General features: G+C 40.2%; 2 protein-coding genes across 4 annotated transcripts; one reads left to right on the top strand and one right to left on the bottom strand.

The window, feature by feature from the left end:
* The first annotated feature begins 407 nt into the window (after positions 1-407).
* Positions 408-13,016, top strand: LOC112565360 (citrate synthase, mitochondrial-like). The gene is made up of 10 exons (XM_025240772.1): positions 408-561; positions 3,176-3,226; positions 4,770-4,877; positions 5,207-5,422; positions 5,919-6,089; positions 6,547-6,746; positions 7,277-7,406; positions 8,066-8,167; positions 9,073-9,282; positions 9,925-13,016. Exons 1-10 carry the CDS (start codon positions 505-507, stop codon positions 10,087-10,089), a joined length of 1,410 nt encoding a protein of 469 aa, XP_025096557.1. The 5' UTR covers positions 408-504; the 3' UTR covers positions 10,090-13,016.
* LOC112565358 (sialin-like) lies at positions 12,728-27,857 on the bottom strand. 3 transcript variants are annotated; one of them, XM_025240770.1, is made up of 12 exons: positions 27,454-27,857; positions 22,171-22,457; positions 19,846-20,144; positions 19,169-19,402; positions 18,651-18,738; positions 18,104-18,199; positions 17,747-17,880; positions 17,308-17,457; positions 17,000-17,132; positions 15,900-16,050; positions 15,199-15,289; positions 12,728-14,951 (listed from the first exon to the last, which is right to left on the bottom strand). In XM_025240770.1, exons 2-12 carry the CDS (start codon positions 22,214-22,216, stop codon positions 14,172-14,174), a joined length of 2,202 nt encoding a protein of 733 aa, XP_025096555.1. In that variant the 5' UTR covers positions 22,217-22,457; positions 27,454-27,857; the 3' UTR covers positions 12,728-14,171. The 3 variants fall into 3 exon arrangements, with proteins under 3 accessions (XP_025096555.1, XP_025096556.1, XP_025096554.1); XM_025240771.1 differs by lacking the exon at positions 22,171-22,457 and having other exon boundaries at positions 27,454-27,855; XM_025240769.1 differs by lacking the exon at positions 27,454-27,857 and having other exon boundaries at positions 22,171-23,006.

The raw sequence follows: 27,857 nt of genomic DNA, 5'->3' as shown, positions 1-27,857 counted from the left end.
GTCCCGGTGACTGAAAACAAAGTCCATCGTGGAAGGGATATCTGTTCATTTTCCATCATTCCTTTCCAAGTTCCTGTTTAATAGAACGAATAATCAGCACTCAAGTAGACAGCAGGTTCGATACCAGTGTGGCACATCCTACTGCACCTGTTGACAGTTGTGGATACCTTGCTATTTAGGAAGGCAGCACCCTCAAAATAAAAATAGTCCTGATGTGAGGTAAGGGCTTTAACACCTCGCTACCCTTCGACTATAACGGAGCTGCTTTTAATTTTACTTCAACATTATTAGGTGCCCAAGATTAGTTTTATAATTTTTACGAGGATAATCTACTAAGCGACTTGGTCACAACGTAGATTCGAGTGAAGCTTTTTTATTCAGCGACGGCCTTGCCGCAAACTGTCTTGCTCCCATAGTCCTCCGTCATTCCGAGTCACGTGACTGTTGCGCTCGTGGAGGTCGCGGCGAAAGTAAGAGTTGACGACGTATTCAATTTTAGCGAAAATGTCGCATGCTACTATCGTAAGATCGCTTTCGCTGCAGGTCCTCCGCCAGAACAAGGTAGTAAAAAGAAATATCGATTATTCTTATAGAAATTTTATTTTAAACATTATGAAACATTAACCAGCGCTTGAGTTTTTTCTTTGTGGGCTATGTTTCGCGGTGTGCGCACCGACGAAGCACTTGTTCGAGTCGTTGCCATGCGTTCGGCTAGAGATCGTGTGTTTAAATTTGTTGTCAGAAAACAGTTTTTCTGGAATATGTTAATAGGCAGTTTGTAAAAAATGCTATTTTTCTTATCAATCATGAAACATGAACATTGTTACGCAGCTTGTTTCAAAAAGACACGCGAAGGTCATGTTCCTGGTGGGACAGCATACATGTAAAAAACCTCTAGAGACGATCAGGTCCAATGCATTTCTTCCCTAGCATTGTTACTCTGTGCACAGCTATGTACATACCAAAACAGACCTTGCCCAAGAGAAATCCGGGATGAGATCCGGGAGGTTATAAAAGCTTGACTGCATGTCAAGGCCAAGCCGCACACACCCACAGACTTGCACGACTCGGCTTTGGGACCATAATTCTTGTGTAGCTTTTTTTTTTTTTTCGCGTAATAGAACGTGAATGCCATAATGTTTAACATCATAAATATCGAACCTTTTTACTGACTTAAGCCTGTAATTTCCAGATCTAAACAATTTATCAGAAGTCTAACAAAGAATTGCTACATAGCTTAACGGAATGAAACTTGAATTTAGTGCCAAACGAATGTTTCTTTTAAAAGGTTAAATTATTGTTGAACGCAAGCATCATGTAGTTAGTGTGAATTTTGCAAACAGGTAATGGTTAATCTGAAAAATTTTAAAGGTTATCCCGAGTGCAACATTTCTTTTCGATCGGGTGAACTTCATTTGAAAAATAATGATTTCCAAAATACGAGTACGTAATCGTAATTTTTTTAAGAGCTAAATCTTCAAACATCGGCATTCTCACCTGCCACTAGGAAGAAAATTGCACTCCTACACTGGAGAGCTCCATTGGGTGTAAGTAGTATTTGTAGCAACCAGTGTGGCTAATTCAGCAAATCTGTGCATGTCTTTGAGTCAAATGAAGAAAAATCGCTGATGTGTTCAAGAAGCGATTTTTTGCCCACAAATGAAACAGCTGATTTTTTAATACAGGTTTGAATGTAAAAATTATATATTTTCTTGACAAACTCAGGTGTGATAAAAACAAATATAATATTTCTCGTGCCTCTCACATAAAATGTCACAATAACATGTTTTTGTGATACTTTATACTCTATTTTCAGAGATTCTTACTATCATAATTAAAAACATCTAGGTGTTTAATTTTTAAAATCTGATAAATATAACTAAATCAGGGCTTCTGCTATGGCTAAATTCTTTGGGGTCCCAGGGACCCTTTCTTCAGATTTTTAAGGGGTCCCTGTTCTTCACCCTAATTTGAAGGGGACCCCATTGACGAAAATTGAAGGGGTCCTCCGAACTTTTAATGCGTACTGTACGCAGTTTTTTGCGTAAGCAGAAGCCCTGTAAATTTTGTTTAATAAATTGTGGTTTAGCTGACCCTTTCAGTTTTCATAGCACACCCAAACCATTACTGCTCTGCCATTTATTACAAATATATTTATCTAGAAAGGGTTTCCCATGCCTCAACATTATTCATTTATGTCTTAAAATGCTTATATCTGTGTATTCTAACCATAAACATGATCTTATGCACAGTATATTGCTTTAATCTGTCAAAGTTCAGCATTTAGTACTTGCATCTAACCCAAGTTCATTAAATTTGTTGAACCAGATAAGTTTTATTTTTAGTTGCCATACTTATTTTTAAAAGGCTTGCAGCCACATAAGTTGCCTTAAAGTTGTAGATAAATGATAAAGATCTGTCTTGTAACATCATGAAAATATGTTATCTGAAAAACTTGTGTCAAGCACTTGACTGACGCTAAAATATACGACTGTGAGTGATGTCAGGTCCATGGCATTAAGGAGTTGTACAAACTGTCATTGTGTTAGCTCAAGATGACTAGGCGAAAAAAAAATTGAAATCAGTGTTTAAAAATTAGGGCCATAATTAAGTCTACAATCCTGAGGATGCCATCAAAATGTGTTGGTCAATACAAAATTAACACTTACCAATAATCAAAGTAGAAGTTAATAAAAGTCGAGCATGATTTTAACAAGTCATTGGATTTATTGATTTTAAAAAGTGTCCTTAGGGTCTAGCCTGGTTAGCTATTTGATATGGGCATTCTGTCGAAGTATGATATGCATCTGTCTAAGATTGTTGATCGTCATTTTTTTTGTGATATAGCAGAATTATAATATTTTGATTGTAGGACAACATACTTTAATTTCATGTCAGTCTGTTAAAGTACAGAACAGCATGATGCAGAAACGTCAATGCAAAAAATAAAGTGAATATATGAAATCATGTAAAAAATATCCAACAGGGAAATAGGGTGGTAGTGGGTTCTGCTTGTTGCAAAACAGTGTTTAGCCAGTCAGTTTGTATGGTTGAATCTAAAATTACTTAAAGGTTAGTTAAAGACCTGTTAAATTACCATGATGAATTTATATCAAATTTGGAAGTTTCCTTGTCTCTTAGCCATTTTAGTTGAATCTTGTTTTTCTTTTTCTAGAATTTTGTGTCCTTGTTCAGTGTTCGCCAAGGATCTTCAGCATCATCTACGGTATGTGATACAATATTTCTTGAATTTTTAAAAAAGTTATTTGCATCAGAATCTTGAAAAATCGATAATGCATGCTTGTGAGGAATGGTGCAGGGAGAGGGGTAGGCCTTGCTCACCCAGGGGTAAATGGGACACTTCTGCTGTCTTGCTTCACCCAACTTTCACCCTCTCATACCCACTGACCCGCTTATTCCCAAGTCCACATGCATACCGACTGGTAACCACTTTCACCCATGTGTGCAAACACAACTGACAAGATAGTTGTACAGCATAAAATTTTTTTTTTTTTTTAAAAAGCAAAATTAGGTTAGTGTGAAATCAGATGCTTTGAAACCAAATATGTATATAAATTATCAAAGCAACCTGGCATCAGGTCAGAAAAATCAACACTACAAAAGGGCAAATTTAGAAGCTAACGAGGTCATGCACGGTCCGTTCTTGACCTACAGTTCATGGTCTCGGAATCTTGTAGGTCCCTGGGACATGAACCATTCCTTTGCGCTGGAACTGGCAAGGCCACTCGGCTACCTTGCCTGTGTTACTTGGAGATGGGTGGTGTGCACACTTCTTACAAAGCACAACTAACAGCAAACACCGCAACACCACTGCTGGACTCCTCTTGTCAAAGGTTTCCTGCCACTGCCCTACAACAGTTGCCCCTGGCAATAGACGGCGGCGATGACGATTCCAAACAGCAGCTATGATTTTTGTCAGCTGTCCTCTGAAGTCAACCACAACTGGATGGATGACACGGTGGGGTTTACCAACTGCTGCCACGCACTTCCTGCTGCCAGAACACATTTGGCTCCTTTGCTTGTCGCTTGGGAGAACCAGCTTCTTACTTGCACTACATTCACTTCTCTATACAACCAGACTGCAAGTGCCAGCAGGTAGTGATATATGTTCTAAACGGAACAGGTCTCCTTTTCTCAGATCTGCCTGGAACTGAAAATCACTGAGAGTGACGTCTCTGCTGGAACACGAGGAAAAGTCTTAACCATAGCTCTGTCCTAGTCTATATAGTATTAGACCATGTGACCCCTCTGAAACATCTCTACCTCGCCTTGATGCTATTGATTTTTGGACTAAAGAGACCACATCACTGCGCTAGACTCAGGATACCTAGGACTTAACTACCATCTCTCTTTTGTCCTCATCAACCGCCAACTGTCGTGACACCTGTCTAGCTCCCTCATTTAGCACTGGCATTCAGTTGGTGGCAGGGAAAACAATGCTGTTGTCCAGTGCTAAGAATACTGGTCTTCCAATTAACGAGCATACCTTTGAAGTGATGACGGGGGTCACTCTTATGTAAGCTGTGTAAATTCCCAGGCTCAGCTAATGCCAGGGGAGATGAACATTATCTCTTTTTCCCAATGCACAGTCTGGTATCGCACGGAGGCGACCTCTGCCCCTCTTTAATGTTTCATTAGGGGTTTCGGCCTTCTTGTTCTGGCTTTGAACGAGGGTGGTTTATGACAATGCTTTTTATAATTAGCTGTAAAAGAGCATGTGCAATCCTTTTTTTTTTTCTTTGCTTCAGAACCTGAAAGAAGTTTTGGCTGCCATCATTCCAGAAAAGCAACAGGAAGTAGCAGAATTTCGCAAAAAGCATGGCAAAACTAAAGTTGGAGAAGTTACAGTTGATATGGTTTGTAAATTGACATCTTTTCAGTATTGTTTTGACATTTTCTATTAATGCATTTTGCCACTACCATAATAACAATAATTCAAATACCAAAGCAAGCACTTATTGCCAAAAGAAGCACTACATGGCAAATAACGTTTACTGTAAAGCTAAGCATGGAAAGGAAATGTATTTACCATAAATGAAATGATTTTAAAAAGTTTAATTTCTTTACCTGAAACTCTGTTGACTGTATTAGGAAAAAAACTGGTGCTATGGTTTACGTCAATGTGACAAAATAGTTTCATTTTGAAATGTACTTGAAAATACAGTCTGAAAAAAAATTTCAACAGATGTATGGTGGAATGCGTGGTATCAAAGGCCTTGTAACAGAGACATCTGTGTTGGATCCTGACGAAGGCATACGGTTCCGTGGCTATAGCATACCAGAGTGCCAAAAGCTGCTGCCTAAAGCCCCTGGAGGTGAAGAACCCCTTCCAGAAGGTCTGTTTTGGCTCTTGCTTACAGGCAAGATTCCAACACAGCAACAGGCGGCTGCCGTCACCAAGGTAGGGGAATAACTGTTAATTATGCTGTAAGGGTTTATATTGTTTCATAGAAGGGAAAATTCAGGTATTATAAATTTTATATTGACAGTAATACCTATATAAATTTAACTTGCCTTATTGCACTACAGATACTAAAATGTTGCCTATAGTCTGATTTGCATAGGGGTCCTCTGGGAAGGTAGGACTTGATTTGGGATGATACGCAAGATTTTTGTAAATTTGCTGCAGTGAGTTCTGTCATTTAAAATTATTTACAAAGTAGACAAATGAGAAAATTTAATTTTATGTTACTTTAAATGTGTCTACTGCTGACGTGCAATGACACCAACAAAAACTTAAGGAGCATGAGCTTAGTAGATCTAACTGGCCAGCATTTGTTTACATTATTTCTAGACTTTTTCTCATGCAGTAACCTAGGCAACATAGAAGGAGAATAAGATGAATGGATGTGTACATGTGATCTTTGTCACTTAAACAAAAGAATACTTTCTTGCAGGAATGGAATCAACGTGCTTCATTGCCCAACCATGTTATCACCATGCTGCATAACTTCCCCAGCAACCTCCACCCCATGTCACAGTTTAGTGCTGCAATTACAGCCCTTAATTCAGAAAGCAAATTTGCCAAGGCTTACAGTGAGGGAGTAAATAAAAAATTGTATTGGGAGGTATGTCATGTCTACTGCAAGGAATTTTCATTAACATCTTGGTTTTCTCCAATTTTTTCTGAAATGCTATTAGTGAGTAAATAAATGACAAATAATAAAAAGAATGAGTGCAAAACATTGTTGAGAATGATTTGAAATATTTTTGCATCATAAGAATATCTGTGAGCACACTGTAAAGAAAAGGTCTGTTACAGATTAAAAAGTCCAAGTAGTAAATGTCTAGTGATATGGCTGCTGCAATTTCTTGACAATGTGCTAGGGGTTAGCAACATGCTATAGTGGTCTGACATACCTGTGGCAGGATGTATTTGTCCACTAGGTGAAATTGACATTTTTGTTTATTGATGGATTGCTCTCTTTGGTGAACAGTTTAAACTGTCTAGTATTGTTAAGGTTCTCTTCTTTACAAAAAATCTATTTTTTAAGTGGAAATTTGTCATGTTTGTGACACGTCCAGTACACTTATGAAGATTCCATGGATCTCATTGCCAAACTGCCAACGGTGGCTGCTATAATATACCGTAACCTGTACCGAGATGGAACAAGTGTCTGCCCTATTGACACCAACAAGGATTGGAGTGCAAATTTTGCTGCCATGCTGGGCTATGATAACCCAGAGTTCACAGAGCTGTTGCGTTTGTATCTGACCATTCACAGGTGGGTTTTGAAAGCTGTAAATAAGAGACAAATTTTGATGCAACTCTTGTGCAGTCTGTTTAATTGTGTAATACTTTATTAACTCCACTGGACTGTCACATTTAAAACAATGGGTTATGAGGATTTGTTTTGCCAGAAAAGCTGATATTTTGGACTGGTATGGTCAAGATATTGCTATATGATACTAATGAAAAATATTAAAAGACACAAATTCTTGATTGTAAAAGATAATACATTTAAGAGAAAAGAGTTGGATCAGTAAATATTTGTTTATTAGAATTGTTAAAAATATGTTTTGTATAAAATGCTTGAGGCATTGGTTTCTTGCAATAGTTGCTAATCCCATCACTGATTTATTCTTTAAGGGAGGGTAGAGGGTTAGCTTTTAAAAGATTTGAACTTAATTAATTTTTTTCATATTGCTGTCCAAAAAGAAGGGGGAGGGAGAGAGATGATTATATTTAAAATTCTATGCACAGTTTATACTTTAAGAACATTAACATAATGCAAAGTTTTAATTTTGTTTGCAGCGACCATGAAGGTGGCAATGTCAGTGCTCATACTTGTCATTTAGTGGGAAGTGCTCTTTCTGATCCTTACCTATCTTTTGCTGCTGGCATGAATGGTCTTGCAGGTCCTTTGCATGGTCTAGCAAACCAGGTATAGTACTTCATAGGGCATAAGATTTATAATCAGCAGCTGATGCATAGCTCTTGTTACATTAAGAAGTGGTGGGAAATATCACATGGTGACAATCTTCCTTTTCGTGCATAAAGTGTAAATCATTTAAAGTACTTGTAACTCAGTTCTCACCAAGCATATTTCTTACTGCCATAACTCTTTGTGGGCTGCAGAAAATTTTTTTTATGGTTGAAACACCTTGGCTTCAAAAGTCATTAAAGAATTTTATTTTAGTTGAGTGCTGCTAGTACAAGTTCTGAATATGCATGCGTCTAGAAATTGTACATGTTAAACTTCAGCTAACAAATGTACACTACTTTTAGACCAAATACTTAGTCCATTTTAAATTGGGGAATTACAGTTTTGTGATAAAAGCTTTTCAGAACCATCAATGTATGTAGAGATGCATAGCCATTTATGTTAAAGTGAAGGTAGACTGTTGGAACCTTTTTTTTAAGAAAACAGGTTTATAAACTAAAACCTTGTCTAAATGTGACAAGCAGTCTTTGTTCAGTGGGGCTTGATGGGTTGAAGAAAAGAAGCACTTGTGATCAGAATTGTTCCACTGTCCAACTGCTTTTGGTAACTCTTTTTTAAAACAAGTACAGGAGGTGAAAGTTTTCATTCTGTTGTTGCAGGAAGTGCTTGTATGGGTCACAAAACTGCGGGAAACACTTGGTGGTGATGTAACAGATGAGCAACTCCGTAACTTTATCTGGAACACGCTCAAGTCAGGGCAGGTTTGGAAGCTTTTTGTTTTCTTTTGAAGCTTGCAGATATTACAGTTTTTCTAAGTAGTAACTAGGACTTAACATTAGTGCTATTGGGTGCCTAGCATCCCCCTCCCCCCTGAATTTTTTTTTTTTTTGGGGGGGGGGACTCAAATGTAAAATTGCTTGAATTTCAAGATGCAGCACAAGAAGAATAGCAGTTTTGGAATGCCGTCAAATTTGAGATAAAACTAAATATTAATGCTTTGATAAGTAATGCATAAGATTCAGATGTGGTTTTGTTGAAAAATGTTTTGATGCTAAATTCATTTTTCACATTGGCTTACAAATTTTCTTGTACTAATCTGAACATGGCTTTGAGCTTTGTAGCATTTGACATCAGGTATAGAGTGGTAGTTTATTTTAGTAAAGTCGGCTGTGCAACGAAGAAAAGTTTAAATGTCTACCTTTGTTAATATTCTGATAATACCCATTCAAATAAATTTGTGCAATCTAAGTGAAACAGTGTTTAATGCAGCAGATAAAGCCATGCATGCCTATTTTTGTATACCTCATTAAGTGGTGGGGTATATTTCAGTGACAGGATGGTAATAGCAGTAACAATAATACTATTGAATCTGCTGCTTTGAAATGTGAACTTTTTGCTTAAAATACTCACATGTTGGACCTCTCACCTTAATAAAATTACAGATTATCATCGTAGATTTGTTGGAAACATTGCAAACAGGGCTCTCTTGCAGTGAGGCAACTCATGACTGCCAAATAAATTTTGAAGGGGATTGCTGGACATTTTATTTTCCAGAACTATGATAATTCACCAGCAGACACATTCAAGTATTTATTAATAGAAGATGGCAGATACTTTAGTGCAGTTTTAGCAGTAACCTGATTTTTTTTTTTTTTTAAATGGACAGGTGGTGCCTGGATATGGCCATGCTGTATTACGCAAAACTGATCCACGGTACATTTGCCAGCAGGAGTTTGCTAAAAAGCATCTACCCAATGACCCATTGTTTAAACTTGTAGCTCAGCTTTACAAAGTGGTACCAGACATCCTCATAGAGCAGGGAAAAGCCAAGAACCCATGGCCCAATGTTGATGCTCACAGTGGCGTCTTGCTTCAGGTAAGAGATAACAGATTTACTGGGTAGACTTGCTTATTGTAAGGATTTAAGAAACCCGTTTGGAATCTTTGGTTGTCATCATTATTAAACACAGGTTTCTTTCACCTCATTGATTGCACAATTAGGTTTATTCAATGTCAACATATTGTTACTTTCAGTCTGGGTTTCGGCCTGGTACCATATTGCATTAAGTAGTCTTCGTAAGGCCAATTAACAACAAGAAAACTACAAATCTAAGAAAGTGTAGAGTTCACAGTACATTGAAGTCATAAAAAAACTGGTTAACAAAATTTATTGCATTAAGTTGTAAATTTTTTTGATGATAACATAGCTGGTATTTATCATATTCTTCATCCTGACCCTGGCTTTTTAGTGTTAGTATTGAGGTTAGTATTACTGTTGTGTGGGAAAATGTATCTATAGTGTCTGCAGTTGGCTTTTTTTGGTGGGAACATTTTGTCCCCATTCCCAAATACAAGTTAAAAATGTCATAACTGACAACATAGTTTACCAGTATACCTATGCTTAGTTACCTATCCTTGCAATCAGAGCCAGCTATCTGTGCTTGAGTAAACTTGGCTAAGCTGTAGCTGGTTAAGATGGCCATTTTAAACCCTCCCCCCCTCCCTTTTTTTTTTTCAGTACTATGGAATGAAAGAAATGAACTACTACACAGTACTTTTTGGTGTGTCTCGTGCTCTGGGAGTGCTGTCATCACTGATATGGGATCGGGCTTTAGGCCTGCCCATCGAGCGACCCAAATCCTTTGACACAATCAATCTTCGCAAGGCTGTTGGTGATGCGTAGATGCATGACATCTTGTCAACAACCTATCTGGCATCAACTACATCATGCTGAGCCATAGAACTTTCCAGACTTAATAGCTGCTCATGTATAACTGAAGGAGCTTACAGATTACAGCAGGTGGAAATTGTCTCTTTTTTTTTTTAACCTGTCGTTTGAAACCTAGCATTCATTGGCAGCATAGAAGTGAGCAACATTGAAAGATATGCTTCAAATGAAGTACTAACTTAACAGATTTTAATGTGGTGAGGATTTTTTCTTTCCTCACAAAGTATTTTTTAAAAAAAGGCATTCTAATTTCAGGATTTATTTTAAATTGGGGTTTTTAGCATTTCGTTAATGGTGATAAAATTGAGCTGTAAGCATCTTTGACCTTTGTTGTGACCTTTATTTATTAGTAAGATTATATCAAAAATAACTTTAAAAGGATAAGAAAATTTTTTTTGACAAATGTTAACCCAGATTTCAGTTTGTTTTCTGATCTTTGTTTTCCTTGTCATTGTGTGCAGACTTGTAAATATATTTGAGTTGTCTAGACAATGACTTTTTTTTTTTTTGGTTGCATAATTTCTCCACTGTCACTTGTCACTCTAAAAGATAAAAGCTGATATTTTAAAATGTTATCTGGTTCTTCTAACCCATGATTTCAGCCATGGCATGTTTTTTTGTTTGGGTTTTTTTATGATATGACAAGGCATGCACTGTTTGCATGTCCAAATATTTTGTTTTTGTTGTACTGGAAAGTGCATTTCTAACTTAATTTTAAAAAGGAGCAACAGTAAAGCAAAAGCAACAAAAGTTTATCAATTGAAGATAAACATACATCACTCTGACCTGCTTATCTATTTTCTTCTTTTTTTTTTTTTTTTTGTCTTGTCTAGTGAATAATAGAACACTGTATAGATACTAGAATCATAATTTTGTCACTACATCTAAGCCACTGTTCATGGAGGACTGTGCTGTGCCATTTCAAAATGTGCTTTGGAAACTTGATGTTTTCTGCACAGCTAGTTGAAAGAAGAGACCTTAAGTGTTATGAAACAGACAGGTGATCACAATTTAAGCAAAGGCTTCCTCCCATCACTACAATTTGCTGCTTTGTGCATCATAAATGACATCTGATTTATACCCCAAAACTTTTTAAGATTACAAGAACAGAAGGGAAGGAATAGTGTGAAGATTTCAAATTTTGGTTTTAAAAGGAAATTTGTATGTATGCATGTGCGTTTAGTGATTTTATGTAGACATATCAGTTAATATCTACTTGCCCCATGTAAGTTGATACAGTCCATGGTATGGTGATGAGAAAGTTTTGGTAAGAATGCATGTGTACAAAGACCTTTTTTTTTTTCAAGGAGAGGTGTCTTGGCTATTAAAAAATTAGTAAAAGTTTGTGTGGGAAAGCTTTGAGTGTAAAGTGTTGAAGTGACAATTTGAGCTACTTTTGAAAATGGGGCAAAGTCCTTGAACAGTGGCATCTAATACTCTGTAGTGATCTTGTGTGCTTGTAGGAGTTTCTTTGACAAAACATCCCAGAACATCTTGTGCATAAATGTATTCTGATTTCTATTTATTGCTTACAAAGGGGAATTCTTCATTCATATGAGCACTTACAGAAAAGCCACCAATATGCAGAAGTTCTCTCAAGTAGCCAGTTTACTGTTAGCTTTCATACATATTCTCAGCTTTTTTCAATAATGAAATAGCACCTGTCAAGCTATGCACCAGTCTGTCCATCTCTAGATTACACATCACAGTTTCAGTTTTGGAAAAGGTGTTAGGAACCAAACAATGTATTTGCAGACTCGTCACTGGTGGCATTTTCCAGTTAGTGTGCTCACAGCTGCATATTTTTTACACAGAAAAAAATGGGCCCATATCTTTTGAGACATGACCATTTTAATAATTGCTCCTGTTTTTACCTTTGTGTGGATGTGTCTGCGAACTGTATCATGCTGGTAGTGGAAGTTTGGTATGGAAATATGTCAGAACCTTTGTAGGCTGTAAAGCAGTGCTGCTTTCTTGGTCTGAAAATGGTGCACATTAGTGACACTAAAGTACCATGAAAGTTTTTTGCAATTAAGACAAGATGGCAAATCAAAGGAGGACACAACCTCAATGTGCTAATTGTTTTTATAAATGGCACACAGAGAAATGGAGGAATATCTCAATTTTTTGGAATACCTCATCTGACTAACCTCCCCAACCCAGACTGGATGACTGGATCGATCAACGGATCATTGATACTGATAAATGGCATGCTCAAAGCATTTCAGATTATATCAGTTTGCGTTGGTTTAAGGCTTGTTATGATTATTCTGTGCATTTACGAAGTAGATTGCATCAAAAGAGATGTGCTTCGTTTGGTGGACATGTTGTTTGCTGGTTTTATACAATCACGAGAGAGATATCTGCATTCTGAAGGGCAACAGTGATAAATTGTTGCACATTTTTGTCTGCATGGCTTATCATCATACTAGAAAAGCCACTGTGGCGGGTTTAAAGCTCAACTTCAAAACCAAAATTAATGTACTGGAATGCAGACATCTGAAACATTTTTTCAAGTCAATTCTAGAGCATAGAAAGAACACTTCTAGAAAGTTTTTTTGAGTTCTGTGATTTACAGTTATTGGAATTGAACTCAAAGTTTAATACTCAGGCAGGATATGGCTTAATGGTGAGACTTAAAGAAAACATTTTTTATGGCCATCTGAGTTGACAGCATAGTATTTACCCCCTTTGTATAGACTACATTTTAGAACTAAGTGCCCTTTACATCATATTCGTTAAGGTGGTTTCCAGGAGAGATTTTGACTGTCAGCTAGGCAGATGTGCCATGCTCATTGTATTTTCTTGGAATTTTGATTGCACATGAATCATATTCTGGGTATAGTCGTGCTAATTACGAGAATAAAAATAGAAAACATTTATATAGTCATAGTCATGGTATTTTCTTGCAAGTGTGTGTTGTGCAGTTTCTGCTTTGCAGTCCTTTCCTTGAATCATGCGCTTGTGATGCAGTGTACCGTTTATCAAACTGTAGTGCAATCAACATTTTAAATCATTAAAATTTGGAAATCGTGTACTTAGAAAATCCGCAATACTAATCAAATCTTTGCGCCTGTTTACACAGATTTCTTTCCGCGCAACGGCTAAATCCGCTAAAAGATTCACGTCTTGTCTCTTCACGTGAGACCTGTTCATACAGACTTTTCTGCTTGCTGCTCATAAACTGTTATATTCAAAGCTAATCTGTGCTGTGTCGCTTACTCCCTCGGTTTTTGTCAACTTTCGATCACCTCATCTGAATCGGGATTAGTCTGCATAGCCAAACAGTGAAACACTTCTAACTTGACACCTCAATGTTCGGCAACGGGGACAGTGTCACTGCCCAGTAGTTTAACCTTCCGAAGCCGTCAGCAACATCTTGGAGGTGGGAATTAAAGGAATACAGCTCAGTCCATGACCATAGATAACGGGTATATATGTACATGTATATTCCTGCACAAATTTGGTGAGGATTAGAACATCGCCGAAGTTTGCTTTCGTTTATAATGTCAGAAGTACGAAGTTTTGAACGAACGACTTCTCGAACCGAAACCCAACTCTTTCGTATTTTGGAAACACTATGCTTGAGGTACGGATAGGTCAATAGATGTTAATTCAAAGCTTAGTTATTCTGAAATTTTTGAGTGGATGGAATAGTGAAAGGTTAATGGGGAGCAGAAAAAAAAGTTCACTGTGTCGGATGGTAGGAACAAAAGGGCGTCAAGCTAAAGTGATTTTGGGAAAACAGTTCCAAAAAGCCGCATGTCAACTCGCATCTTTCCACCAATTCATCCCACGTGCAAATCACATTCTTTCTTAGTTCTCTGGCTCCACAACTTTGTACTGCCTAAATACAAGAACCAGGTGATAGAGAGCTAACATGAGAAGCACCACTCCATACATGGATCTTGGTGTGCACACTCATATCAACACCGTCATCGTAAAATGGAACACTGAGAACTAGTTCTGCTTGCATTACTGCATAGAGACTTGATCAAAGTGAACGGTGCGTATCAGGCACAGCAACATGCTGCAACTTACATCGTCACATGTGCTGTAGGGCGAGAAAGTAAAATCGGTGCTGGTACGACAGAAGGGGCTGAAGGACACTTTCCTTTTCTTTCCTTATTAATCCTTACGTGGCATGTCGTTATTCTGTTCCTTTTTTTCGTCGTCAAATATTTGTTCAAATCCGTTGACGAAATTCGTTTCCTCAGGGCGAGGTGTGTCTTTGGGAGCTCGCTCTTCTTGAAGTTTTCTCTCAGTCCTGTCGACGACGCCAGCCGGGGTTCGAGATCAGACGGAACTTTCGCCTCGCAAACTTTTGAACACTCTTTACCGTCATTTGTCATCTGCGTCTTTTCCTCCTCAGACCGAGCAGCTCCCTCCGCATCCAGGTCGGAGAAGTCGGTGTCGCTGCTGTGAGAACTTTCTGATTTCTTCTGGCTTCCCTGCAGCTCAGTCGGTTCCGGCGGTGGCCGTTCAGAGGTCTTCTTCTGGTCTCCGCCATCAAAGTGAGTCTTGTTTTGGTCAAAGAGGCTCGGGACGCCTTTTTTCGATAGGTTAGGCGAGGCTTCATCATGCACGCAGTAGCCGTTGGGAAGGTCCAGCGGTGTCCTGCCCTGGTCGTCAGAGGTTCTGGCGACGACGGCATTGCTGTCCGCGGGAACGACCGGGCTGTGGTCCACGCTGTCGCTTTTCGGCGGCAAGGCCCACATCTGCACCTCCCCGCTGGCAAATAGCGCGAAGATTACGGCCCCAAAAATGTTGAACCCAGAGACGACGATGAAGACGATAAGCCACTCTTCTCTGGTGTTCTGTAACAGAAAAAAAAAATGCGAGGAGAAGTATCGTCAGTGACCTCCATTGGTGAACACACCAGTAACCATGGATTGTATAGAACCTTAATACTACATTCTACTTAAAATAACAGGTTCGTGCAGAGCGCGGTTCACACTAACATTTGAGTGCTCACCACGCTTAGTACATACACTGATTCTGTTTGTTGGACACAAACACCTGTCAGCAATTATGCTACTCAGGGACACGGGACAAAGAAATTACCTCGCGAACGATGGCGGCGGTGAATGGAGGCCCCGTCAGCGAGACAGCCATAGCAACTGTAACGGTCATACCCATCATCACGCCGGCAAATCTGCACAGACCAGCAGAGGGCAATAAGGTCATGTCAAGGGTCGTAAAGTGCTGTAGTGTCGAGCAACAAGGTCGAGGAGGGGGATAGAGCGGTGGAGTAGTCAGCACTAAGCAGTAACAAGCACATATCGTTCAGTCCGTTAGAGATTTAGATCTTGTTTCGCGTTCATGTACATCCCAGCGCCCCTACAAATCGCTGCATGGGGTGGACAGGTGAAACATTCACTCATGGGCTCATCTTGTCTCTGTACGTGGCACCTGTTCGCAGGACTGGGCGTCGGGGGTTTTCTTCAAGTACTCGGGTTTCCTCTCCTCATAGTGCGAAATCACCTCTAGGTGGAAGCACTTTCCCACCAAACCATTTAACCAACCACTGTTGGATCTCAGCTTTCTTCTGGTGGTATCATCTTTGGTGATCCCAGATTCCACTGTAGCATCCGGTGCGTGAGGAGAATTTTGTCAGTCCACCCGAAGCCTCTCTTTTTTGCGTGACGTCATTCCGAGGCCACCGCCCCACTAGCTGTGAACATCTCCGGGTGGTCTCTCGTTATCGTATCTCGGGGCGCATCTCAATGTTTCATCAGGTGTCATTGCGCTCTAGAAGGTCTTACCTGGGTGCTATGTCCAGGTGATTGATGCGAAAAGCCACGGAGGTGCAATTCTGGAATGACATAGCGAGCACCAAAAGCGCCACAGCCTCCATACGATGCCTGCTGTCCAAAAATCCCACAAGTAGTGTGCACACTGCGCACCCCAGGCAGCCTGCAGACAGACAGTGATGGTCACAGAACAGGCCATATCTTTCTTGTCCCAACCGTCCAGAAACCTCATCTACTGCTTGGAAGCATCGTTCACACTTCTATAATCTCCGAGACAGGAAAGCAAGAACAGCGAAATTTTAAAGTAGAGTGGTCCAAGTAAGGTTGTACAGAAATGTGATTTCATCATGCTAAAAATAAAAAGGACATATATTTACTCTGTATTGTGATTTTTTTATATGCAGTTCTGGAATTACAAAGTATACACTTTAGGTAATACATTATTGTACTTTAGTGATTACAGAAGCAGTACTTGATGTAGATTTCTCTTAATAGTGACGATCTGTGGTCTACTCTTTTTCGTAGGCCATAACAGAGCAAGATGTTCAAGAGAAGTAACTTGACTGGTCTTATCACGGATACATTTTCTTATTGTATTCAATACAAATTCAGAATTAATTTGTTTTTTGTCTGAAGCCATGAGTCCAGAGGAAAACAAATGCGACCTGGGCAGTCCAAGAATGCGCAATTGTCACGAGCGTGTGTTCATGGACATGCAAGCCCGCATTTTTTTTTTTCAATTGATTTATTCAATTAACAGTTAAAATTTTATTTGCTTCAAGAAATTAGATAAAACTCTGCATGCTTATAGAAATACTTAATAAAATTAAATATTTATTAGCCTGCATCACGTTTTTCCGTTAAAGTAAATGTAAAGGTTTTTGAAGCTATAAGACTTGCAAATACACGAAATTCTTACACCAGCAGCGTTGACAATTGGGAAAAATCGACCGTCTTGATTAAGTTTCACAAATGCAGAACAGCATTGGAAGACAATTTTTTTCCCCTTATACACTTTATGTACTCAGGGAGTTAATTTCGACTCCGCCTTGCAGTATGCATCATCAGAACTCTACAACAAGTATTTTGATCAATCTGTTTGCACCACTTACCTACAACCTGAAAGATTTTTCTGACGGTGGCAGTGGAAAACATATTTCGTCCAAGGAGCCAGTCTGACAACCAGCCGCTCAGGAACCCTGCGAGCATCCGGCCGACGAAGGGCAGCGAAGAATACAAGCCATTCTGTTCAGATGGATTAAAGGAAAGATGAGTACGGATTATCGTCGTCGTCGTCATCATCATCAGTAGCGCGCACACGCAGCTACGCACATTCACATGCCGTTGCTCCGGTAGGAGTCTTGATATTAAGACTAAAACGGTTCAAAGAAGAAATAGATAGAAGAGGCTCCGATCTTACATCTTTCACATCAAATAACATGACGACTTTCAGGTATTTAGGCAGGTACGCAATGATCCAGCTCATGACCCACGTGTAGCAGATATGCGCTACCACTATTGCCCAGAACGGTCCAGATGTCAGGATCGCCCTCCATGGGGTTGTCATTTTCTGTCACAACAAGTCCGGTTCATACAAGGTTCAGCACAGTTATCATTTGCTAGAACTTTCCTACACCATTAAAATCTCAATCATTCTAAGGTGCTGATTTGGAAGCAATTTTCTCTATCCAACTGACCTACGTTAACTCGATATCAATAGATGGCTAGAAAATATCGATCAATAAAGCTAAAGTTAATGAGGTGGTGGAGGAAAGTAAGAAAAGAAATGTCGCTCAAATGTATTGGAGGGAGAAACTATCGTGACTCCACGTGTTATTGAAGTTGTTAGAAGAAAGCACCTTGTTTTTGATATCCAGTGGATTCTTGCCAAGGTTGATGATACAAATTTCCTTCTCGAGAATTCTTGGGTGTTGCTCTGGAGAATCGTACACCAGGAACATCCAAGGGATGAAACATAGCAGCGTGAATCCGCCTGCACAAGAAAATAGTGAATAATCTTTTGAAAGCTCAGAGCATGCATGTCTTGATCGTTAACAAACTTATCTTGCTCCTTTTCCCAGGTCTTCTCGAAAAGAAGAAATTAATGCTGCCGCTGATAATACTTCACTACAGCAGACAATGCTTCTAGAGTACAACCGTGTACAGGAGATTCATTAACCTTAGACTGAACGATGCTTGATATAGACGTTTCTTACCAAAGAAATAAAAGATGAATGGCCAGCCATTTTCTATGGTTATGCCGCACAGGTAGCCCGAAATGAAGAAAGTCACGATTCCAGCAATACTTAGACCTGCAATATGAGCACAGATTGTTCTCCTTTACAATGAACAAGGAAATAAAGTGAAAAAAGCGGAGAGGCATGTATAAATACAATATAAATAGATATATAAACAACAAGCTGTCACCACAAAGCATACAGGGCAAAAAGAAATAAAAGCTACCACCTCCCCTCCCCATCACTACCACCTATCTGTTCTGTCACACCTCTCCAACCAACTGCATATTATTTAGCTTTTTATTTTAGTTTTCCATTTTCCTGCTGTTGTGACAGCTGGTTGCGTGAGGTTCCCAAGGGTGAGGGGTTAAAACATACTAAAATAATTTTCAGGATTAGTGATGTCATTCTCGACGTGAAATGACTAGCAGCTGACAGCTTTATTATGATACAAGCAGTAAACATTATGCAAGTGGTATACAGACTGTAGTCTACAAAATATGTGTACATCATTTGTGTCGCATACCGGTGTAGGAGCAGGTGGTCAGCTGGGCCTTCTCGTATTTAGGAGCCCACTTTGCCCACAGGGCTTGTATGGCGGGGTCCACTACACCCTGTGTACACAAACGGTAATTAAGATAATTGGTAATTTCTATCTTAGCGCGAGAAGGGTGATTCACCCTTCATACAGATGTACACACAATTTGATCAATCGGAGGTGTTTTCGTTTTAAACAACGAAATCAGACTGTTCAAGTCATCAATATAAAGCTTTTTGATAAATTTATGAAAGTATACATTACAACATAACACGATATTATACACTGCAAACGTAGACCACCACCTCACCATTTATGTGCGTGCTAGAGTGTGTGTGGTGAAAAACCATTTTTAACATGAATCAGATTCATAAAAGTAAAAATTTTAGTGATCAACTACTACATGGACATGACCATCCTGACATTTATTATGGCAGTCTGTGACCTGGGGTCGCACAGTTTCGCGCGCTGTTAAAAGAAAAGTTCACAAATGTCCTAGGACTCACCAAAAACATTCCTGCCAAGATCCGGAGGACAACGACCAGGATCTCGTTGAGCTTCGCTGCAGGCGGAAGAAGAATGGTGACGACAGAACCGGCCAGTAGCGACACAGCGATGACCCGCTTGCCGCCCACGGCTGTGGCTATTTGCCCACCGATGATGGGGGTGAAGAAAAAGCCGATGTTGAAGCTGTTGAGGATCAGAGCCTCGAATTCTGGTGACCAGGCAAAGTCTCCCCCCTGAGTAGGTGTGAGAAAAAGGCCAAGATTACTCCCTCATAATGTGAATGATGTATAAGTCACATGGGTGGATAGAGTCTACAGAGCACACAGAACGGGTGGGCAGAACGTGTTGGGAAATAAAATCTGTAGGCATGAAGCCTCACGAAATGATGGAATGATGGAATTCGTTTTGAAGTTTTCAAGAAGGTGAAGTGAGTGTGTTGACATACAATCTCAGAATAAGCGATAACAGGATCCGACGGGCATACAGCACAAGAAGAAAGTCGCGTTAAACACGTCAAGTAGAAAACGGAAATACAATCACAAAACAACAAACATCATGTAAATACAACACAACCATTAGTGAGACACACTTAACGTAGCCATTGATAAAACAGACAAGTGAGATAAACAGATAAGAAAACAAATTTTGGCTTTATTTCGAAGTTTCGTATCCTCACTTCTTTCGGTGGTGCAGTACTGTCATCATTTGTGTCGATGGTGTTGTTGTCGCTTGTTGTCTGAGTGAGTGTCGGGGAGGTGGAGCGTAGTGTCATGCAGACGACAGCCATGCCCATCAGCTGGCGAATGGCGGACTGGCAGAAGCGCGCCGTGCAGCACAGGTAACCCACCACCCAGCGACAGGAGGTGAACTTCTCCACCAGACCCTCCTTCAGCTCTTTCTTCTCCTCTTTAGATGAGCTGTCCTCTGGAGACTCTTTCCTGGCGGCCTCCGTGCTGCAAACAGCTTTTTCGGCATCTGCAAGTAAAAGTGGAATGTGTCAGCATCAGCAGCAGTGAAGTTTTTTAAAACAGGGATAGTGGTATGGTAATAGTATTAACATCTTACATACCAGAGACTTTTTGCTTTATTTCCCTCCCTGCGAACTTCTGTAATGAACACTGGTACCACCAAAGGTGGGGTCTACCTTCTGCCTCGCTCTTTCTTTTTCTTTTTCTCTCTCTCTCTCTATTTCTCTCTCGCCTTTTTAAGTATTTCTTTCCGTCACTTCCTCTTTCCGTGTATTTTCCACGAGTTCAGAAAGAGTCTGTGACGAGAGAAAGGTGCATTGAACGGTTTGAGTGAAAGAGAAATTCTTGCACGAATGATCGTCTAGAATAAAAATTCATGAAACCAGCTATTCGCGTAAAAAAAAAGCGATTGTTCCTTATCTTTTACTATTTTTCCTTGCAGTCAATTTGTTAGGATTTTATTTGTTCTTGGCTATATGGAGTGCAAAGTTTGAAAGATTCTGTTTGCAAAATGTAAGCCTGGTTCAGACTCGGCAGTTGCTTAGGACGCAAGCACTGAGGGGAACGCAGAGATCGAAGAACGAAAAATATCATTATCTTCAATCATGTACACATATCTGCTACCTTTTATCTACAAATATTGAAATAAGGCATTTAGGCTGTCTTTTCTCAACTGATAATTTAAATAATTATGGCTTACAGTAATGATGATCGCGAGCACACGCAGCACTGAAAGGCTTCCCAAGCCTAAAATGAATTCCATTCTTTCTTGTCAATATTAGTTATAAGATGCTGTACCAGTCACAAGTTTACTGACTTTCTTGGTAGCCAATGGAGTAAGAAATTTCTTTGAAGGTTGAAATTAATTAAAATTTTATCTGAGGTCAACAACGCCTCAAGGAAGATTTTCTGATCTACCCTGCACATCCGTTGAGCACAACTTTGCATCGTCTGGCGCCGGCTCTGACGACCAATGGGATGCATTTCTCGTGAGAATTCCTCCTGCCACTGTTCATCACCCTGAGCTTTTGGAATGCCGGCAGCGCATAGCTGCATCCTAATAAATTACACTTGCTTCCATTTTGTTTTCACGACGTGTCACATACAAGGATACAATGCAGCGGTGTGTGTGTGTGAGAGAGAGAGAAAGAGGCGGTGGGGGAAGAGAAGGAGGAGGGGGAAAGGAGGGACTGTCAAGGAAAAAGGTAGACAGACAGGTTGGCTGGCAGGTAAACATGCAGGCTGAGAGAGAGACAAACACTGGAGAGAGAGACAGACAGACGGACAGACAGACAAAGAAAGCATAGGGAAATAGGCATACAGGTAGGGCAACAGACAGTAAAGACTTTGAAATCATCACTGACCATTAGACCGTGAGTTATGAAGTAAGGGCAAGTCGTCATCCTAAGATAAAATAAGGAACACAAGGTCTCAATAGCTATAAAGCGGCGTCCAGCCTCTTAGGTGTTATAAAGCGGTGGCAAAGAAATCCTAGATACAGATGCATATTCTTGATAACCTTGATGTCTTATTTTTGTTCCTTGTCTTTCTTCTTTTTATTTATTTTATTTTCAAGAAACTCGAGAGTAAAGTGCAAACATTTGTATGTGGTTGTGGTCAAGTGACTGCTTGCTGCCATGACTATTGGTTGTCAGATAGGTATTGCAGAGCTGCTCGTAGGGTCTTTTCCATTTTGAACTATAATGTATGCTCTGAAATTGAAAGGATTTGTTTGCAACTAGTCACATCCCACTGCATTAATAAATATAATGGCAAAATGCACTGACTGTCGTATTTTTGCTTTGTTTTTTTTTTGTGCCCTAAAGGTTTAACCTCCAATGTGCACGACAAGGAGCGAAAATAGTTCACTCTTTTATGATCAAAAGCTAAAGTGGGCGTAGGCAACTCATTTGGTTTTCTCAATTAAATTAAATATACAGCTTCCCTTTAAAAAAAAGTAATGACGTCTGGGTGTCTTTGTGAGTGAGTAAAGAAGGAAATTGAGAAGAAAGACTCGTCCGTGATCGACTTACCAACTACAGCACTCTGCCGTCGAGAAAGCATTGTCTCCAGCTTCATTATTTCCGTCACTCTATCGCTCCGTTCTTCAATGAACGACTCTCTCCTCAGGACACCAGGTTTGTGTGCAGTCTTGCGTATTCTGTGTATACCGAAAACAACTGCACTAACAAGGACAGGATGACAGGTAGTCCGGCGCACGTTTGCCCGCTGTGACTGCCCGTCACTTTTATACCGGGGTCTGCGTGGGGCGGCCTTGCCTTTCCCTTGCCACCTGGCCCAGGTATGAATGGGTCTCCTGCTTTTTTTTTTTTTTACGGAAAACAGAGGCGGTCAAAACTTCCGATTTTCTTGTTGTTGTTTTTTTTTTTTTAAAGAGCGTTTTAAATAAGTGAAATTAGGCTGAACTGTAGACAGACGCGACACAAGAATGCGACATCATTGCAGGTACAACCTGATGACGAGATAGTTCACAAATCTTCTGCTGCATATGTTGGTATCTTATTTCTACACACAAAAGACCCTATATATTCGAGATTTGAGGGAGGATAGTCTGGGAGGTTTCACTTATGGAATACTCATGCAATTTATTCTAGATGCACAACAATTCATTCTCTCAAGCACATTACAGACAATTCTGTTAAGTCTTGTAGCAACCATTTATCATTCATTCCAACAACACCTTGAAGTAGTCTGTAAGTGGCTAGAAATGAACTGAAATAGCATGTAACGACTGTCTTGTTGATTAACAAATTAGTCGTAATGACGGCATCGAGCTAAAGCTACAGATATTGCGGTGATGTGATACCTCTGCCAAGAAAACTCAGTTTAATCATGGAGAGTTAACTAACAACTCCACACTTTTGCCTTCCTCTGACATCTCCATCCAGACAGCTACGCCTACGGTAACAGGAAGCTGTTTTATGATTACACATCTCCATAATTGGTTTTTTAATGTGAAAATACGCTGAATCACATTATCGTACGAAAATGCACAATATGTGCACGATTTTTATGAAAATAAGCCACAACAGGTTCACCAAGGCGCAGAGCCACAATCTGTTTCCAAGGACACAAGTAAAGGCATTATAATATCCTCAATAGAAAGGAATGGGAATTTTTTTTTAAATTCCCAGTTTCCTTCGATATCTCAAATGTATTAGTGATTTTCTGACATTTCTTTCTTTTTTTCTTTCTTCTTTTTTACTTTGTTTGGAAGACATTTTCTCACGTCGTGGACAGGCCATTTTTTAAGTTTAAAAACCACCCAAAAATCGCCCAGTCTTGACAGTGCCCTCTTGTCACACATACAAGAATCATCTTTTTCATCTGCGTGACGATTTGCAAAGCTGACAGTACGTGGAACATTTCTCGAAAGAGGACAGAACTACTGATTTTAACTGATTTTAAACGTTTGCAACAAAAGAAAAATCACATTGAGATGTGTAATTAATAACAATTAATAAACTGTAACAAGCTAAGTCCTTGTGGCTTCCACTTCCTGTTAGCGAGAAGTCAACAAAACAAAATGCAGACACAGCACGTGAACTGTGTATGAAGGTCGATATTATCATCGAATTCCACCACCACCCCACCCACACACACACACCTTCGCCCCTCCCTCTTAGTCACCTGCATGAAATGACACTAAACGAGGCTAATGTGACGTCACGCATTGAGGTGTGTTTTGCAGCTCCGTAAACCAGCATCCTATCGAAAGGCGCCAAATCTTTGTCAACAGACTGGACCGACTGTCGGACATGTCGAGAAAAACACGGGAGGGCGGATGAGCAAGAGAAGGAGTGAGTGCGGAATCTCAACCTGGCGCGTCACGCGTCTGGCGAGAGATTTCTGACGAAGCAGATACGACAACACTAAACTGCAGTTTGCAACAATGATATGTGACAATTCTAAACGAGCTGTTCTAGCAAGTACGCCAAATCTTCAGAAATCAGGGTCAGGAGGAGACGAAGACGGCCGAGCCATGTTCACTACCAAAGTGGTCGTCTCTTGCTGTCGAAGGAGTTAAACGAAATCCCCTTCTGACGAAGCAGACATATCGAACTACATGTTTCGGAAGCAGGAGATCAGACTGACTTACTCAATCATAACCCTTATTGCAACTTCACAAGACAACCACACACACATATCCCAAGATAAGTGTTGGCTCTAACACCTCATTTATCAATGACCGTGAGGTCACGAGACAACCCTTATATATATTTTTATAGTAGAACGAGAAAAGGTAAAAAAAAAAGTTACAGTTAAGAATGAATGAAAGAAATAAACAAGATAACAACAATTTTCTCAACTTTAAAATGAAAGGTTACTTGTTGAACTACTAAGGTAGCAGCCTGCACGCGTAGCGCTCACGAGTCAGGTGTAAACCGAAATGAAGTATCTGTCAGTCAGTCGTCCAGCAACGAAGCTAACATTTGTAATCACATCCTCCCATCACCACTACCACCACCCAGCTGACCCACGCAAACACGAATTAACAGTCGTCAACAGGAGAGGGTTGTTTTTTTAACTTCTAGATTTTTTCAACACTTCAGGTTTTTGTTTTGAGATTTTAAGTATAAAATATTCAAAATAAATCATTTCGGGATAGATGATCACTGTTTTCAGAAAACAGTAATTAAGTATTCTAAACTATATATATATAGAGAGATAAAGGAGGTCTGGAAAACAATCTGTCCTGAAAATGAGACAAATTGTCCAGTAGTTTTACCCAAGGAAAATCTCGGAACACCGAGAAAACAATAACCTGGGGGCTTATTTACCAAGTGGTTTAACCTAACTCGGTTAACAGTTTCTACCGGTTTTCAGACTTGCTAAGCTCTTTTGTTCAAATGACAGGTACAGCATGTTAAACGCAGCGTGCAACGACAGCACAACCATCAACATCATCAACCCCATAATTTCTACACCACCCTTCCTTCCCATCTTCCTCCCGCTTTGTGCGTAGGTGGGGCTGAGGGAGGATGGCCAATGGTGGGAGGTAAATGTATTCTCGGATAGGGGTGTGAGGTTTGCTGATTCCAAGGGACCAGCCTCGTGAGTGAGCTGTTAAGTGGTCAGGTGACGAATAGACATATTTAGTGCCGATCTTATCTTACTGTCAACCCAACCAATTTTGTTTTCCTCGCTTTATTTATTTCAAGTTGGCACTTTTAACAGTCAATATACAGGATCGGCTAGAACCAAGACGGTTAACTTTAGGTGTAATCAGAATATTAAACTTTTTTAAATATTCAAATTATGTTTTTCCTGTTTGTTGGCATTTCCTCCCAGGTGAGTAAACACTAGAGTAACGGTAAACATGTCTGTTAGCCTCTGTCCCTCGTGGTACGTTACAACGGCATCTTCCACGATCTTCCACACGGCAACATGTTTACTCCGTGAACAAGGTGCTAGCGTACTAGAAGCGTCCTTTTCCTTGTTTTCTTGCAATTTTTTCCCACACAAATACGCAAACAACCTTACACTTAAGGACCCCTTACGTTTCATAACTGTGTTTTTGCAACTGCACAGTACGCTTATGTATGTACATAAATAATAGGGAAGAGTCTTGTACAGTGTTAAGATCAAATCAAAGTTGGGGTCTGAACCGGAAACAAAAGCAGGTGCAAAAATGCAACGGTTTTTGTTTTGTTTGTTTGTTTGTTTTGCATCGGTAACAAATACAGTAGAGTAGATGATGCACTCTAGAACTCGGCACAGCACGGTCCCTACAAATCATGCAAATCGAACATCCGTCACGCGTCAATGCCGACCTTGCACAAAAAGTGTGACAGGTGGTGCAGAGAAGGGCGGGCACCGTCTACGCCTGCGCGTTTATGTAGGTTTTATTTTATTGCGTTGTTACTAAACTGCAATAAATGCTAAAGTAGTTTCGTGCTTTACGATCGTAGAGGAAGTTAAGGTGTCCGCCTCCTCGCTTATCTCGGGGCCAGCTTTTTGTGAGGACGATGATCACCTCCCTTCCTTTTCTTTTACATCACTCGGTCTGCTCGATCCTCTACTCGAGCGAAGGGTAAGTGGTTGGTAGCAAAATGCGCGAACTAGAGATGACTGAGATGAGAGTTTTTAAAAAGCGAGCAATGCCTTCAGCATCTTTTTTTTTTATATATTTTTTAGTGAATTTGCTGTGTGGATGAACAGTCAACACGAATTTCATGACAATTAACTTAGTTTGGTCTTGTGCATTGAACAGTACAGCAGTCAAGCAGATAATGCCATTGAATCCACAACAAAATGTGGGCAATTGCAATATATCAGCAAGACAAGACAGAATTGAACAGCCGAGATCAAGGAATATGTAACGAGTGATATCAAGGACTTTCTTGTTTCTGTAAAGTACAGCAGAAACAGAAGAAGTTACTTGTGTAACTCTCAGACAACCAAGGGACATGTCATTGTTATCACAAACAGTACGCGCTGTGGCGGTGCATTGTTTGCATCATGAATAAGACTGTGTGTCTCTGCACCAAACAGCTGTGAGTTGTGAGTTCTACTTTCGGCTCAGTTTTCTACCTTTCTTTCTGTCAGAAAAGAAGAAGTTAGTGCGACATGTCATTGTTACTCCACTGCGTACGGGTGTGGAGTGGACTGTTTCTGTTGTCTCTGCACCAAATACAGTGAGGTTGGCTGTCGCTAAGGTTCAGCTCTCGTCTTCGGCACACTGTTCTTTCTCTGCATCTGTCTCCTGTTTGTAGGGCTGGCTGCATTGCCGTGCGTAAGAAACTCAAGCACATGCACCACTTCACCTACTCCTTTCAGGAATGTGACCGACTTACACCAAAAAGTGCATGACAGTAAATTGGCTTGTCTTTGTGTGTGGGTTTTTTTTTTTTTTTGGGTGGGTGGGGGGTTCATAAGTGGAGCGCCACACCTAGCTTTTAAGTCGAGTAACAGCACCTTCACCGACAGGAGCATGGCTACTCAGACACCGCTCTCCACAATGCAGTAGAGTTTGATATAAATCACGGAAGCTGCGAGGCGGAAGATGGACGGACACAGACAGTTCAACCAAATCGACCAGAACGGTGTAAACAACTACAACCAAAGATAACTGATTAATTAATTTTGCGGTAGACATAACATAATTTTACTTCCCATGTCAAAGTTGATGTGTGTGGCAGTAAAATATCACGGACTAATTACTTCGTGAAAATATATAGAACCGGAAACCGGAAAGCGGAAGATGATAGGGTGGTGGCGGGGATATGAATTTGCTAAACTATACTTAACAAATCACAAGTATTAAAAGTGGATAGCAATCTATTGAACTTTACCGGTATTTGGTCCAGGAAGGCAACGCCGGCCCTTTCAGTTTCAATCCGTCTGACAGCCACCGCCATTCATCGAGAATTCCTTTCGCCAAAAGCACTTCGTCACAGGTAATGCGATCCGTGAGGTCTACGTAGCCTCGTTTTAACAAGCACGTGCGTTCTATGGTTCACGTCATCGTGTTCTATCCCACGCTTTTTGTCTGGCATGGCAAAACGTGCAAAGCGTGGCGTTGTGACTGTGTATGATATCGTCTGCTGCAGTAGTGCCACACACACACAAGACACAGATGACAATCATTTTGTCACTATGACGTCATAGCTGCGTCACACTGTCAGTGGCGAAGTAAGCACGTGGTGATGGAGCACAACAGAGACGATACTCCAGGGAAGTCTGTGTACAGTCAATT

This window comes from Pomacea canaliculata, linkage group LG5, assembly GCF_003073045.1.
Source record: "Pomacea canaliculata isolate SZHN2017 linkage group LG5, ASM307304v1, whole genome shotgun sequence".
Lineage (NCBI taxonomy): Eukaryota > Metazoa > Mollusca > Gastropoda > Architaenioglossa > Ampullariidae > Pomacea > Pomacea canaliculata.
This window is presented reverse-complemented; position numbering and strand designations above follow the sequence as displayed.

Bases quoted from the DNA above. Each gene is read 5' to 3' on its own strand.
- LOC112565360 (XM_025240772.1), top strand. From the start codon at position 505: ATGTCGCATGCTACTATCGTAAGATCGCTTTCGCTGCAGGTCCTCCGC. The intron at 562-3,175 runs GTAGTAAAAAGA...TTCTTTTTCTAG, and splicing joins AGGTCCTCCGCCAGAACAAG to AATTTTGTGTCCTTGTTCAG. The intron at 4,878-5,206 runs GTTTGTAAATTG...AAATTTCAACAG, and splicing joins GAGAAGTTACAGTTGATATG to ATGTATGGTGGAATGCGTGG.
- LOC112565358 (XM_025240770.1), bottom strand. From the start codon at position 22,216: ATGAAGCTGGAGACAATGCTTTCTCGACGGCAGAGTGCTGTAGTTG. The intron at 17,881-18,103 runs GTAAGAAACGTC...TTTCTTGTGCAG, and splicing joins ATTCATCTTTTATTTCTTTG to GCGGATTCACGCTGCTATGT. The intron at 14,952-15,198 runs GTAATTTCTTTG...TTTCTGTTACAG, and splicing joins CCGCCGCCATCGTTCGCGAG to AACACCAGAGAAGAGTGGCT.